General features: G+C 47.2%; 1 protein-coding gene across 1 annotated transcript; it reads right to left on the reverse strand.

Annotated features, from left to right (window-relative positions):
- Positions 1–12,448: 12,448 nt before the first annotated feature.
- LOC142568588 (uncharacterized) lies at positions 12,449–14,261 on the reverse strand. The gene is made up of 3 exons (XM_075678467.1): positions 14,017–14,261; positions 13,129–13,291; positions 12,449–12,769 (listed from the first exon to the last, which is right to left on the reverse strand). The coding sequence occupies exons 1-3, from the start codon at positions 14,259–14,261 to the stop codon at positions 12,464–12,466; spliced, it is 714 nt and encodes a 237-aa protein (XP_075534582.1). The 3' UTR covers positions 12,449–12,463.
- Positions 14,262–15,834: the final 1,573 nt, after the last annotated feature.

The following is a 15,834-nucleotide window of genomic DNA, read 5'->3' on the forward strand; positions in this document are numbered from 1 at the left end:
CGAACGAACGCGCTGAACAACCATCTCCGATCGCACCCCAGATGTGTCCTTTTATTTGCTCAGGCTTCATGTAGCCAGCGGACCCCAGAGCACATATTTTTCAGCGAAAATGGGCAAAATACTTCGGCCACAATAAGCCGCTCAAGTATCTGCCTGCTCAGTCGCAGGTTCTGCCATCTGGCTTGATGCAGTCATGCAATCTATATCTGTCATCGATGCAATGCGCAGAACAGGTGTGGAATCCCGTCGGCGCGCAAGCACTTTTCCGTTGCTGCTCCAGACATACTTCCAGCCAATAACGTTTTTCACAAGAAATTGTGGCGCTCAGCAACTGCTTGTTTTTGCGCGTAACGTGTTCATTTAGAAACACAGGCTTTGAGTGCCCTTCATACTCGAAAGACTGAGTCGAAAGCCGAGCCTTCCTGGCTTTAGCTATAGTAGCGTTGCGTTTGGAACGGCGCGTAAAGAAAGCCAGTAAGGTTCTTTGTTCTACCATTTGATGTTTCAACCATGTGGCAAACATGAATATCCAGGTCACCAACGGTTTCGTCGAATTTGGAGCCAATAACCTCGATAGCTGCGGTTGCATTACAGCCGTCAAGCAGATCCTTCACCTCAATGTTGTTCAATATCTGGTACTGCTAAGTTCGTCTATCTTAACTTGCAGTCTCTAGTTTTCGTGCTCAAGCTGTGTGTGTGTGTTTTTTTTCCCACAAGCTTCTTCATATCCAGCTTCAGCTCCTCAATATCTCTCTCAACTATAGACACGCTGTCGCTAGTGTCCGAAGAGTACTTTACACTCTCCTTGAGGGAGCGAATTTCAAGGCGAAGTTCCTTTCGGAATTTCTCAAACTGCTTCACGATTTCCTTGATTTCTTAGACACAGTTCACAATGCACAGCCCACAGGCACCACAACAAGACACTCAGAAGCTGTGTTCGGAAGCGGTGTTTTAGGGGCAGGCAATAAGCAAAGAGCAGTATTCTCACCTGCAAAATACGCAAGAAACCGGTTTAGTTCCGTCCAAGGAGCACACCGCTGCTGAACTAACAGGTTGTTCAGGACCTCTTGCACTCGTGCGCTACAAAGCACAACTTGACAACGGCGTACCACCCTCAGACCAACGGCATGGCAGAGCGTTTAAATAGAACTATCAGAGATCTGCTTGCAATTTATTTTTCTGCCGACCATCATGACTAGGACGTCGCTCTGCCCATCATGACATTTGCCTGTAATTCCTACCGACGTGTCTGTGCGGGTTTTTTCTCCGTTTTATCTCTTGTACGGAAGAAACTCCATGCTGCCATCTGACACGCTCCTTCCCGCCGCTCTTGACGCGTCGCCAGAATGTGCCCGTGACGCCATCTTCAGAGCTGTAGAAGCTCGTCAGATTGCCTGCCTGCGCCTCCCCGCTTCATAGGAAAAGCAGCGACGCTTCTATAATGCCCGCCACCACGATATGCCCCCTTCAACCACGGTGAAATGGTTTTCTTTGGACACCGGCGAGTTGGGCTTAGCGAAAAGTTGATTTCCGCCTTCATTCATTTCATTTTTATTTATTTTTCGTTCTTACGCGAATTGTAGAAAAAACTGTTGGACCCGTAGCCAAAGGCTAGTGTGGGCCCATACTCTATATACATATATTAGCAGCTACAAAATTCAGTACATGTCTACTTCCTAGTGATCAAATTTAAACAGTTAAGCGATCACACACACGTGCAACCAACAAAAGAATGCAGTAGATGTAGTAACACGTACGTTGACCGCACGTGTTACGAGAGGCTGGTAAGTTAAAATTTATATTTGTTGGATTCCTTGTATTGCGGTTAGGTATGATGAACAAATCTGGCAACAACGAGTGATTTCCGCGTAGGATGTTGTTAATCAAAATCGCAACTTTCATTTCGGATGCCAGGAGGAATGATAGAATGCCGAGATGGCTGACTAGCATGGTGCTGTCATGAGGGTTTGTGTAGGTTATGAACGCAAGGCCCTTTTTTGTAACAGAATAAGCGGATCTACGTAGGTTCACCGCAGTATACGATGTGGCAATGGAAGACAGAAAAGTAGATAATCTTAAGTATGTAAAGAATAAATTCCACTCTACCTTTAATTAGTACATTGCAAGCAGGAGCTAATTTCGAGCATATAGTGGATATATGTGGTCTCCACTTTAGGTTGCAATCTAATAACACTCCTAAGTATTTTACGGCGTCTAACTTTTCTATAGCACCAGCTTCAAGATAAATTTGCGTGCCTGTTGTGTCACGTTCAGAATATCGGGAGTGAAGTACCAAGTATTTAGTTTTATCTCCGTGTAGTGTTAATTTATTCCACGTACGTAAACCAAGTCGATACGTTTCATAACTTGCAATTTATACTGCTCTGCAATTGATTAAGGGATTTACCTGAAGATATTAGTGTGGTATTGTCATCGTAAATAACCGCTTTTGATTATATTAGTGCTGATGGAAGGTCATTAACATGTAACGAGAACAGTATGGGGCCCAAAATTGATCCCTGTGGAACACCTGTAACAATAGCGTTATATTGAGAGGAAAAGGGTCCACGACCTGCATATTGCTTACCTCCGATTAAGTAGCTACAAAAGAGGTTCATAGTAGTTTCGTTAAAACCGTAGACCTGTATTTTTTTAGAAGTACGGTGCTAATCACTGTGTCGAAGGGTTTATTTAAATCTTCATTTAAATCGATTGGCTCGGAATCCATGTTGGGAATCTGTTAGAAGCTTGTTTGCGTTTAGGTAGTGTTTTAATTGAGCAGCAATGACCTTCTCAAATACAGTATTTATATTGCTGACCACAGAGATAAGTCTCTAGCTTCCAGGGTCATTGATGTCACCACCTTTACGCAGAGGAGAAACTCCTCCGATCTTTAAAATGTCAGGGTATGTGCCTGGGCTCATGGAGTTATTATTTTTGTAAGCACTGGCGCAAGAACATCAATGTCTTCTTTCAAAGCTTTTACGGTAATGTCATCGTAACAAGCAGCTTTGTAGCAAGGCATGCCATAATATAGTCTAGGTTACAGTATGCTTGTCCACTTGCTCCAAGCAAAACGTACTAGGGATGACCGGGATATTGAAATTGTTCTTACTGGCTGGAATACAATCAGCTAACTCTGGACCAATGCTAGTAAAGTATACCTTAAAGGTTTTGGAATATTTGGCATCAACCTGTTCAGGGGTGATTTGCTTTTTAACCGGCTCATCAATTACACCTCTTACAACCTCCCACATGTTTTTTTAGTATTGCATTGTGCTTGTTACATTAACAAAGTGTTGTATTCTTTTTTTTCCGCCTCCGTATTACGGCCACGACGTGGTGACGTGACATGAACCTGGCCCGTACCGTGTCGTGCGCCAAGTACCCGATGTCACATGTGAAATCACGCCTCCGATTCCACCACGTCTCGACCCTCCGCCGATGTCGTCCACGTCACCCGCTTCAAGTGATGCCACTCGGTCCATCGAGCGAGCACTGTGACGGCGCATTCACCGCCGGGGTCCATGTGACCAAGCACAGCCAGAGATGAAGCTTAGCACAGAAGTCGACGACGCTCGATGATGTCGCGCGGACTGGCTTCCATATCGTGTGCCAGTGAATACTTTGTAAATACCCCGTAAATATAGATTAAACCTCTCTTCTCCCCGCAACAAAACACGTTATCCCAGTCCTCCGCATACAGTGTTCTTAAGGCATGTACGCCTCATGCAATAATGCATGCGGCACAGTTGCCGTAACATCCTAGTGTTTATGGAACTCGTGCGTGCTGCTTTACGCTGCTTGAAATTTCGCTATGAAGTTATCATGTGTCTGCTATCTTTTTCTGCGCTGTTATTGCTTATAGAATCCTGAAAATACCATAATTGTCGAACTGGCATCCGCAAGAAGGTAAGAAAACGACGTGAAAGCATTCGGTGTTTGTTAGGTGCTGTCCAACATTAGAACACTGCAAAACATATCCGGGTGCGCAGCAGTTGGCCTTGTCCATCGACATCGCGGCTTTCAGCTGTCGCTACAGCGTAGCGGCCCGTGATCATAGAGACACTGCAACTGGCGTACTGCGAAGTTTCCTCTTGATTTCAGCCAAGCTGTACACTATACGCAGAAGTTAACATGCGTATAAAACCCGCGTTCAGTTTACTACATTGTAAAAGGCACCGGTCGCCAAGGGCAGAGACCAAAACAGCTGACGTTGGCAGCTGATGGTGGTAGCCACCAGGTAGAATAGGCGACGGAATGTGTCACGTATAGGACACCACCTATTATTTCGCCTTTTCTGATGGGGAAATTCGCAATCGTGGAAAATTCGTCGTGCACTTGAGCCAATATAGTCCCTTTTTGATTTTCGCGCTGTTTTTTCCACTCTGAACTGTAAAGAATCCAACGATAATTGACAGAACATCCAAAACATATTCTGCATTCATCTTTAGGCGATAAAAAATCAATATTCCGCACTCGTGCCATTGGGTATTTAAATGAAGCCAGCAAGACAGCATCTGCGGAGTTGCCGAAAAGTGAAAACCATGCGTAAGATTGTGCTGTTTAAATGTGGACCACACTCTTCCGCCGTCATCATTTGGTACTCGTTTACGCTGCCGCACATGTACGGAGGCTGCCCTACAAGGGCTAAGTCATGGATTTATATAAATACAAGTTACGACTATCAATTCGCGCTTGTTAGGAAGTTAGACCTTTGTATGATCACTATCGTAAACAAGCTGGACAATCTCGTTACCCACTCAGTCTTCCTTCCATCGGCGGCCCCCCCATGTTGTGTCCTGCGAAAAAAAAAAAAGAACAAGCGCTATTCACATCATGTAAAATCAGCAATAGAACAAAAAACAAGCTCGGAAGAAAGACTCGTCATTCTTGTGTCTCGTATCTTGCGTTTTTCTCCGTCCCTGTTCATTTCGCTGTTGCTAATTGTGCACCGATAACGACTTGCCCACTCACCGTTGTCGCAAAGCAAATTTTAATATCGCGCGTATTTGAGCGCGCGCCTTGACTTCGCGGAAATTCTATTCTTCCTCGTTTTTGGTTCCGTCGCGCAGTCAACCTCGCGCCTCGCGAAGCAATCCCGAGACAGCGTGCCACGGGGAAGGCGTGCCCACAGAATCGCGGACATGCTCGTGAGAACCACGCGACCCAAGGTCCAGCAGCTTGGCTCCACGGATTTCGCCCATCACTGCGTTCAAACCTAGAAGCGGCCCAACTACGCGGTGGATGATGCCTGAGGACCTGACTCCACGGCAAAGCTGCAACGGAAGCGTAAGACCCTTACTTCACTCGCAGCTTCGTCGGTCAAGGGGGCAACGAAAACCTTTCTCACACGCCGTGGTGGTTTAGCTGCTATATCGCCCCCTGCTTCTCAGCAGAGAGGTCGTGGATTCGATTTTTCCCTCCAGGTATAGCGTACTATAATGATAGCCGCGTTGCTACTGTCGTACACGCAGAAGATATTTTGGAATAAATGCAAGTGCGAAAAAGAGAAAATAATCGCAACACCCGTTCTATGTAACAATATATAGCTGAGTATTATATGCACTCGTTCCGTAGACGGTGCTTAAGCATGTTGTCGACCCAAATTCACACTGCGGTGAATTAATTAGGCTACAGTTAAACATGAATGAGGCTGGAAATGCAATAACGTGGCCTAGTACCTTTCGAATTGTTCGCGTTTGAATTTATGCTGTTAGTACCTAAGAATATAGACATGGCTAACGCCAAGAACGTATCCCGTTCCAGCAGGACATGGAAAAACACAGAAATATACCGCATCGTGTGATCTTTTGCCTTTTTCACTTCACATACACCTATAGCGTACGTGTATATACAACGCAGCCCTATGTATTGACGTAGTGAAAGGCCTAACCGACGATTTGACGCTTCCTGAATAGATCAGGCATATTCACAGCTAATACCCAAACCTGAAGCTTTACTTACCGGTATTCATTCGGTGTTGAAAATGTTCTTTTATATAGAAAAATGCAGCTAAGGTTTTGCTTTGGGAAATGACGTTGACATTGTGCTTGAAGAAATGATAGTTTTTGATACTCGCACGACGGTTGTCACAATTCTGCGGCAGTGGAGCGCAGGCTACGAGACATTCTCTGGCCATCGAAACTGTCCCCGAGAAGGACTACGTAGACATCGCTTTGGTTTTCTGCGGCACATTGCACGATTTCACTCGCATCCGCGTGGTTCTCGCTCTTCATATTGGTAACGCCAGTGATAGTTGCTAAACTAACGCCTCACTGCCGTAAAATACAGCATCTAAGTAGAGAAGCTGCACATCGTGATGTCACGAGCACCCCGCCGGCTGCCGTCAGTTTCAGTATAAGCAAGCTAGTTTAAAGAAAAAACTGTATACACGCCAACTTTCTGTAAATATGAGGTGAATATTAGGCTAATTTCGTCGTGTTACTTGGCGTACTTGCTCTTCAAAGAGACACAAACCATGCCTTAGCGATGTGCTATGTGAACAGCAGAGTGTAGTAACAGCACGACAACTGTTTTCCACAGGTCTGCAAGATGGGACCACGGAGCGGCCGCTTACGAGTGTCCGCTCAGTGCTTGGTCGGCAGCTGTCCCAGCGGGTGCCGGTCGGTCAACCAGCTCTTCTCCAACCTTCGCTCCGTGCGTAGCATCTTGGGCCATCACCGGGTGGACCTCGACAAGTCCTGCTCGACCAGCGCAGTCAATGCGTGCTTCAACCTTGCGCAGCAGACCCTATGGAACAACTTCCTGAGGGTCATCATCATCGAGCTACGCGAAGGACAGCTGGCCCTGGCTTGCCTGCGCGGACGCGTGGTTCCTTTGGCCTTCGGCAAGCAGCGTAGGCGCTCGTTCATTCTGGTTAAAAGGTCGCTGATGGAGCACCACTCCATCGAGTTCGTGGAGTTGTGCGAGCCACGCATGTCGCCATGTCGCCAAAGCAGTTCCTGTCACGGGACGGCCTCCAGCTTAGCGAACACCTGAGGTACGACAGGCTCTGCCACCACCTGCTGGACTACCCGACGTGGGACCTGATGGACGCGCTCCGCTGCAATGTGACCACGCTCGACGCGCTGGAGATGTGGGCGTGAGCACTCTGCGCGAGCTGCTAGACAGGTGCGATGCCATGCGCACGCTCGTCTGCCACGAGAACTAGAGCGACGTGCCCGAGGCTCACGCGTTGATGCGCTGATGCGCGTGCTACGCGGCAGCGCCAGATCCACGTCCAGGAGCTGTTGCCGAGGGCCGACTCCTGCTACGTGCTGGCCGACCTCGTGTCCTGCATCGCAGTCATTGAGGAGCTCGTCGTGAGCCCCTGTGCGACATGCACGTAGGGGACGCTGCAAGGTTTCGCGGCGTTCTTCATTCTACTCGCCGGGAGGCGCGCGACGCTGGAGACAATCGAGAAGTACAGCTTTGAAGCGAACGAGTTAGACCTCGGAGACTTCTCCATTGCCCTGAGCGAATTGCTCGGTGGCCTGGCGCATTTCGATGCTTTTGCAGGTCAGCGCGAGATACTCGCGATTTGGAAGGCGTATTAAAGGGTTTTCTTTTGCTACTTTGGCCACTTTTGATGCATGAGGGATGTCGCACAATAAACAATGGGACATACATAGTGACCCAAGTTGTCTATTAGGTTAAGCCTTTACGTATGTGCCGGCTGCGATCATTGCAAGCAGCCTACCCTTGCCACTGGATATATGCCCGAATGAGATTTGCATGTAAAAAAATTACGAGCAATTAATTACTTGCAGTCAATTGACTTTAACCTCGCTAACTGAACCTCAATACGGCGCGTATTCCGTCTCCTGCCCACACTCCGCCTTCCTGCTTTGCGAGCTCGAGGAGGCACCGTAGCACCAAGACACCATTCTCGGCTCATCCACCCAGGCATTCGCTCGCACCTACAGCACACGGGGGGCGACCGGGGTGTTATGGCACTTAGACTTTATGCGGAACGTCACGGCGACGCCGACTGCGAAAATTTGCCCAGCCTGTCGACCTAATTGTTATTGCAATAAAAGAACGTTTTACAGTTACGCTTGACGACGACGCGTGCGGTCAAATGGTTTCGTTTGCACTCGACTCTGCGTCACCCGCGCTCTTTCGCGTTTCAGCAGTTTCGTTATAGCACACTGCTGCGCTGGTTTAACTGGCTTGTGAAACTCGTACAAACTGCAAGTAGCAGAGAACGAGAGCCATCGCAAAGACCCTCAAAGACCGTATTTATTATTCGGCGCCTGCTTTCCCTTTCTTTCTCGCGCTGTCTGCTCTGAATCAGTCTTTGCTCGATTTCTGGCCACGCTTTTGCGTTTTTAAACAGAAACCGTATTGCCAGCTGTCGCGCGCCAGTACTTTTACTCACTGACTGCAATAAAAGGCGGTGTTGGTGTATGCAATATTCCGACTCCCCGCTCAGTGGCGCGTGATTTGAATTGAGCAATAGAAGTTGGTAAAAGACGATTGAAGCTTTATTGGCACAAAAGTATGTCGAACACCGGAGGCACACAAAAGCAAAGGTGCCAATAGTGCTGAGAAAGTTTAATTCTGGGAAATCTTTGTGCGTATTAAAAAAAGTAAGTTAGGAGACTAAGCAAACTAAGAACAAAATCTTGGTGACGGTTAATTATTTAAAATTATTTGCACTTAATAAAGGAGATAAATAAAGGATAAATTAATTGAAATAAAAGTGGATGAAAAAGCTTCGCATTTCGCGTGTGATGCTCTACCAATTGAGCTACCGCGGCGCCGTGTCCCCATCCACTTTCTTGGGTATTTATGTTTCCTTGTAGAACCCTGGGAGTGTTAGCCAGCGCCACCACTCACAGACCTTGACGGCGGGTGTGGAACATCCTTTCTGCCGCAGGCGTCACGAGAACGTGATGTTTTTGGGTGAAGGCAACCGGTCAATAAACCCACGCATGCTACCTGAAGCAATCAATGTTGCCGGATTCGAGACCCTCGTTACGTAATAAACGAGAAGAAAGGGGGTTAATCGAGGGCCCCATTTCTGTTAGTCATATCACAAGAAGTCAACAAACACTGACACCAAGGACAACGTAAGGGAAATTATTTGCGCTTAATAAAGGAGATAAAGAAACGATAAATTATAGGAAATGAAAGTGGATGAAAAAGCAACTTGCCGCAGGTGGGGAACGATCACACAAGCTTCGCATTTCGCGCGCGATGCTCTACCAATTGAGCTACCGGGAAATGCGAAGGTTGTGGGATCGTTCCCCACCTGCGGCAAGTGATTGATTTCACTGGGCAATCGCTGGACCATTGAAACAAAAGCGGTTGAACGTGAGAGAGAAAGCTGAATTGTGCTGACTGTACATGAAGCATAACCTTGACTTAGAGCCCGCACGGCTAGCTTCGAACGTCAACCGCAGTAGTACGTGAGTGTCTATGACGTTGCGCCGCTGAGCTCGAGGTCGCGAGTTTGATCCCGGCCATGGTGGCCATATTCCAATGGGGGCGGAATGGTGAAACGCTCGTCTACAGTGCAGGAACCCCAGGTGGGCATGCATCATCTAAAGTTGCCTGCTACGCCATGCCTTCCAATAATATAATCAATTTTGCGAGTAAAACCGCAGAATTTTCTTTTAATGTGACTCGCATTCTTCGCTTTCTTGGGATATCTTGAGCCTATCTATCTATCTATCTATCTATCTATCTATCTATCTATCTATCTATCTATCTATCTATCTATCTATCTATCTATCTATCTATCTATCTATCTTACTCGGACACAGCTGAGTGAGTGAGTGAGTGAGTGAGTGAGTGAGTGAGTGAGTGAGTGAGTGAGTGAGTGAGTGAGTGAGTGAGTGAGTGAGTGAGTGAGGAAACTTTATTGCAGGTCCGGCGAGGACGCGAACTCGTCGCGCACCCAAGTTGTCTACCAGCTTGGGACACCAGGAATTTGCTCGTAGTCGGGAGGCTGTCGTGGCCATTTCATCGTCGTCATTCCAGCTTCGTCATCTGACTCTAGTCATGCTTCCCTCGTCACGTCGTCTTCGCCGACAAAGTGGTCAAGCTTGCCTAATAGCTTCGACGACAACGCGCTTGTGGTCGTGATGCCGCCAGGATGGTTGCTTCTTCACCCTTTCAGCTTTGTCATCCGACTGTCGTCATTTCGTCGGCGCGACGCTGTTGTAACACTGTCTTCATATCTTCGTTGTGATATCGTCATCGAGATGCCGCTGTGGCCGTTCCGTCATCATTTCTCCAGCTTCGCCATCCGACTTTCTTCATGCCTTCGTCTTCACGCTATCGCCCTAACGCCATCGTTGCCATACAGTCGTCGTCATGGAATCGTCACGCCATCGTCGTGGTCGTTCAGTCATAGTTATACCTCTGTCACACAAGCACGCAAAAACTCTTTTACCTAAGCGGTCCTTTACCGAGTTGAAAGACCTCTAATTAAAAGGAGTTGCGCTGCAGACACACGGCGCGGGCGATCTCCTTTTATCGTTTCCTTCCGAACACGCTATGGAAAGCATGGCGCTAGATTCTGAAACAAAACCAGTTAGAATAAACCAACGTATTTCAATATAGAAATTAGAAACGTACTATAATATGCTTGTTTTAGTGAATTTAGATACAGTTTATTCGAAAAGGTTAAATTAAAGAAGATTTAATAAGGTAGCTTCAAGAGTCTTCGCAGAAGTAGCAAATTTTACATGTTCGTCTAGCAACCTTGGGCCACTGTTTACATCGGAGTCAACATGGAGGTCGAGAATATGGGGGACTGCACGGACACGAAGGAAAAAGTCGAAATAGCATGCATTTTGGCAAGGATTCTTGCTGCAGAGAGCGAAGCAGACGCCGCAAAGGCAGTCAAAGACCGTATTAAGCGGCAGTTGCTACTCAACGGGTGTACATTTTATGCCTTGGCGCTTCCCACGAGAGTCTGCAACCGATCGACGTGGGCTTTCATCCGCCACGAAAAGTGGTTCGAGGAGACTGTGCCTCACCTCGGTGGCCACAACTTCAAGCAGTCGTTTCGAGTGAACCCCTCAACGTTCCGGTTTCTCGTGGAAAGTCTGCGCCATGTGCTCGAAAAACAAGTTACCAACATGCGTGACCCGATCACTGCGGAAAAGCGTGTCGCCATTGGCCTCTACAAATTGTGCTCTTCTGCCGAAGATAGAACTGTGGCAAACCTCTTCGGCGTTGGGCGCTCATCCGTCAACGTCATTTACAGAGAGTTTTGCGCAGCTGTTGTCTCTGTGCTCGAAAGTGACTGGATCAGAATGATTACTGAAGAGGAAATGCCTAGGCACATCCAAGAGTTCGAAGCCGTGTGCGATTTCCCTCAAGCTGTCGGTGCCCTTGATGGCTGCCATTTCCCTATTTCGCCTCCAAAGAAGTACGCCACCGACTACTACAACTACAAGGGTTGGTAAGTGGCCACGATTTAACTTATTTCATGTAAGTGTTCTGTTTGGGCCCATTTTTATAGTAGTAAAAAAAAGTAACTGACTGACCCATATTTTATTGCTAAGTAAAATGTTATTCAATTTTACCAGCAGCTCTTAAGAAAACGCGTAATTTGGTTCGCAGTCTTGCAGTGTTTAGCAGCGACAATTTTAATGCGACGACGAAAAGAGTTCTCCGCAGGACTGCAACTCCTATACGATGTAGAGTACGCTAACAGCGACCGGTTGTGGCATTATGTGAAATAATGTAATCCGAGCTGCACTCACAGCTATTAATAAAAGCAAACTGTAAAATCGCATCACAGTAACTAAAGGCAGTGAACTCAGCAGTGCCATGCTGCACTAACCTTTATTCACTTTGCACTTTGTTTTTTCTTGCAGGCACAGTATTATCCTACTAGCATTGGTCGACCACAAGTATCGATTCAGATACTGCAATGTCGGTGCCCCAGGACGCTGCCACGACGCACATGTGTTTGGTGTTTCACGGCTGTCGAAGATTGTCAACAGTCCCCTTTTCAAAGCACCTGTTGCCGCAGTGGGTACCACAGCAGTCCCACCGATAATATTATGCGATCAAGCATTTCCACTAACCCCAAACCTCATGAAGCCATTTGGACACCGAACTGTCATCAGTGAAGCTGAAAGGAATTTCAACTGTCATTTATCTGGAGCAAGGAGGATAGTTGAAAACGCATTCGGAAGGCTAAAGGCCCGGTTCCGTTTCATTGCGAAAAGAATGGAGTGTTCTGTTGGCAATGCCCGTTTGGCTATACGAGCATGCTGCGTGCTCAATAACATTTGCGAGCACTTCAACGACAGTGTCCACCCACAGTGGTTAAGTGAGGTGCAGCAGTCCAATGCTACATTTCCACAGCCATCACGCAGAACAGAAGCTGAAATTGGAAATGCATCCGCCATCAGGACAGCACTTGTGGAATATTACAAGCGAAGGAACTGAACGCAAGAGTCCCAAGAATCAGCAACAATTGTGGAACACCATGTCAGTTTTTACTAAAAAACTTCAACATTGCATCTACAAGTTTCTCTTGCAACTTGAGCCCCTCTTTACGGAGATCCATTTCCATTTTGTGCGCATCAGCAAACTGCTCTCTCTGCCGTCGCTGCTCCTCAAGCATCCTTTCTTGAAAGTCGCCAGCCGGTTGCCTTCTCTTCCTGCGGGCACATTCGGAACTGCCACTTGCGAGGTTCCTGGATTCAACCTGTTGTACTGGCGACTCGGAAGGTGAACAATCTTCGGCGACGTCTTCACAAGAAGCAGAGCCGGAATCAAGCATGTCGAAGATCAGCTGCGTTTGAAGAAGGGATCCGAAATACATTGACCACATTAGTTGATGTGTGAAGCGGTAAACAATTAGTTCAGGGTTTTTACTTGCAAGAGAGCTGCCTCTCCTTGCGTGTATGTATTCACGTTTTTTTATTTTAGAGTCTGCATTTTTTTTATTCTCCAAACAGCGCACTGCCAAGCTTGCAAAATGAACAGCGCGTGAGCACAAGCAGAAATGAACCACAGTATTAACAAGAGCAGTCCGCTACACTGCAGGGTTGTGCAGATTATGGGCTTGGCAGCACAGCTGATGCTACATTATGTCTTGAAATTTAGTTGACTGTAATAAAGCATATATAGTCTCCACTATGCATTTCTTACTTCTTCGACGGAGGCAGTGCTGCTTGTTGTGCTCTCGCTGCACCCAGCCTCTTCCATTAAAGATGTATCGTGAACAGGCAGGGATCCTAGAAACCTATGGACTTCGGAGAAGAATGGCCAGCTCGGCGGTGATGACTCTGTTGTCATGTGTTTCAGGCAGCTCCTGGATAAGAAAACGAAAGAACTAAAATTTTATATACTCAAAATGTAAAGATATACACAGAGCAAAACGTTTGCCGATAGATACAAACGCGACTTGATGGTACAGAAAGCCTGAGAAGCGAAGGTAACCCTTTTTACTCGAAAAAATTTAAAGTTTCTCATGTTTTCTTGTCTGAGAACAACGCTTGCGCATGGTCCGAGAAAAATGCAAACCGTAGTCACATCTGCAGAAATGAAAACATGCAGACGACTTCCTGCTTCGTATTATATGTTGCCGTGAGAAGGCGTACAATATAATGTGAAATGCGCCTGTCCATAAGTTAAGGTTCCCGTTATCTTGTGACGAACGAAATCATGCTATTGACGACCTGCGCGGGTTGTCATTCTTCGCCGCATGTGAAGGCGAATTTGCGTTTACTCAGACCGACTCGCACTGTAAAGGAATTGCAGAAACAGCCTTTAGCGCGTCGTCGACTTTCGTGTGTGCAGGGCGCAGTTCAGCCCTGCAAAATTCGACGCTAGCTGAAATGAAGGGTCTCTGCCTTAAAACCTTCGTTACTACGGCTCCGTCCGCTAGATTAGGGTTCCGTCGCTGCCTACTACGGAAACAACGTTCGATGCTGAGGTCGCGACACCACAAACGAGAGCTTGCAGCTTGCGACCACAGCCTGAAGCCGCTTCAAGGTAAATTTAGCGCTCACAGCTTACTGCTGTGCTTTGTCTTACCTGTAGGTCTGTCCCAGGTTCTCTATCTTGCTGTGCACTTGCGCCTTTGTGCGAGGTACACCCATGCTCGTCAATGCTTGTGCAATGCCATCGTAAACGCCTCCGTTGTGCTTCTGCGCACGCAGCGAGGGCAGGTTGTCTTCCCATAACTTGATTAACGCCCAGGTGTCTCTCTCCGACCACTGTACCCGCGGTTTTCTTTGGCGTGCCGGAGGCTGTTCGTCGGTACCGCTCGCCGTAGCCATGGTCGCAGAAAATGGCGCGAATTTGCATCGTCTGTTAGCGTCACGTGATATTTTCGAACTGCTTACGAGAGTGCCGTGCAAAAAGTGCAAAACTGCGCCTACTTAAGGTTCAACGAAAGACAAAACCCTTTTTTGTGATGTGTACACTTGAAATAAAAATGCACTTTTGCTTCGTTTCTTTATTGCATGATAATTACTGGTGCCCACTGCGTTGGAGGCTACGCCTTTCCAGCCGTAAAAGAGATCGGTGATCTCCGGTTTCGGAAAAGACCGCTTCTGAAAAAGAGATTAAACTTTGGCGTGTGTCTGCGGATGCAACTCCTTTGTGTGAGATGTCTTTTTCTTCAAATGCCTTTAAAGTGCTCGTGTGACAGGGGTATTATTCTAACTTCGTCATGCTACCATGGTTGTGCTGTCTTCCTTAGACCCTCGCAATTGCAGTCATACTGATCTCGTCACGCTATCGTCTTACCATCGTAATCACTTCAGATATGTTATCCCAGTATCGTCGTGCCGCAGTCGTTATACCGCCTTCCTCATCATATTGTCCTCATACCATTGTCATTGCATCGTCATCATTGAGTCGCCGTCATACAGCTGTCTGCATACATTTAGTGCCATACCGTTGTCGTGCCGTCACGGTCGTTCTATAGTCATCCTCTTAACTTCGTCATCCACCTGTCGTCATGCTGGCGCCGGCATGCCATCATCGTCGCACAGTCGTCGTCATCCGGTTGTCATCACATTGTCGTCTTGATAATGCCAAGCGAGTCATTTTATTGTAATTATGCAGCCTTCCTTTTATCGCGATCATGCCGCCGTTCCCATGCCATTGTCGTCATTGTGTCGCCTTCAGACGGTCGCTGTCGTGCATCCGTGTTCCCACCGTCGTCGTAAGGTCGTCATGCGGTCGTGCTCGTGCCATCGCCGTCATTCGAGCTTCTTTATCCGGTTGCCTTCATCCGGTTGTACTTATAGTATCTTCATCATTTCACCATTGTCATCTCATTGTCTTCATGTTCTCGACGTCATACTGCCTTTGTTGTTCCATCGACGTTTGTCGTTGTTCCTTCCATCGCCGTCACAGCGCCGTCGTCATGGATTATTTGTCGTGCCATCATTCTCGTTAGCAACTTTGCCAAGCAAGTGTCATAAAAAAATTGGCCTATAGTGGATGCAGGCCGCGTCGCTTAAAACAGAAGTAATTCAAGTATTTCATGACAACTACAAATTAGTAATAAACGATATTCAGCAATATAAATTGTCACAACATCACTTGAATGATAATTGCATTACCGTCGACAACCATCTTCATATAGGTTCCACCATAATTTTTTTCAAACGTATTCAAACTCTACGGCTTCGGTACTAACGGTAGAGTTAATCACACTTGCGTTCTGTCGGTCATAGTGTCCAAGCATCCTGATTCCCGTTTTTGTCAACTGCATCTTACTCGCCGTTCCCAACTCTTTTGGGAGGGTTCGAACATTCTGATTCCCTCTCTTGTGAGCGAGGCTGCAACATCCTAAACTGAACCGGTTCAGAGCACGCGGGAACCTTTAGCAACCACTGC

The sequence above is a fragment of the Dermacentor variabilis genome, unplaced genomic scaffold, assembly GCF_050947875.1.
Source record: "Dermacentor variabilis isolate Ectoservices unplaced genomic scaffold, ASM5094787v1 scaffold_22, whole genome shotgun sequence".
Lineage (NCBI taxonomy): Eukaryota > Metazoa > Arthropoda > Arachnida > Ixodida > Ixodidae > Dermacentor > Dermacentor variabilis.

What these genes read in the sequence shown, in the direction of transcription:
- LOC142568588 (XM_075678467.1), bottom strand. Translation starts at nt 14,261, where the DNA reads ATGGCTACGGCGAGCGGTACCGACGAACAGCCTCCGGCACGCCAAAGA. An exon ending in AACCTGGGACAGACCTACAG is followed by an intron (nt 13,292 to 14,016) that starts GTAAGACAAAGC and finishes TTTCTTATCCAG; the next exon opens with GAGCTGCCTGAAACACATGA. An exon ending in GCACTGCCTCCGTCGAAGAA is followed by an intron (nt 12,770 to 13,128) that starts GTAAGAAATGCA and finishes CTTCAAACGCAG; the next exon opens with CTGATCTTCGACATGCTTGA.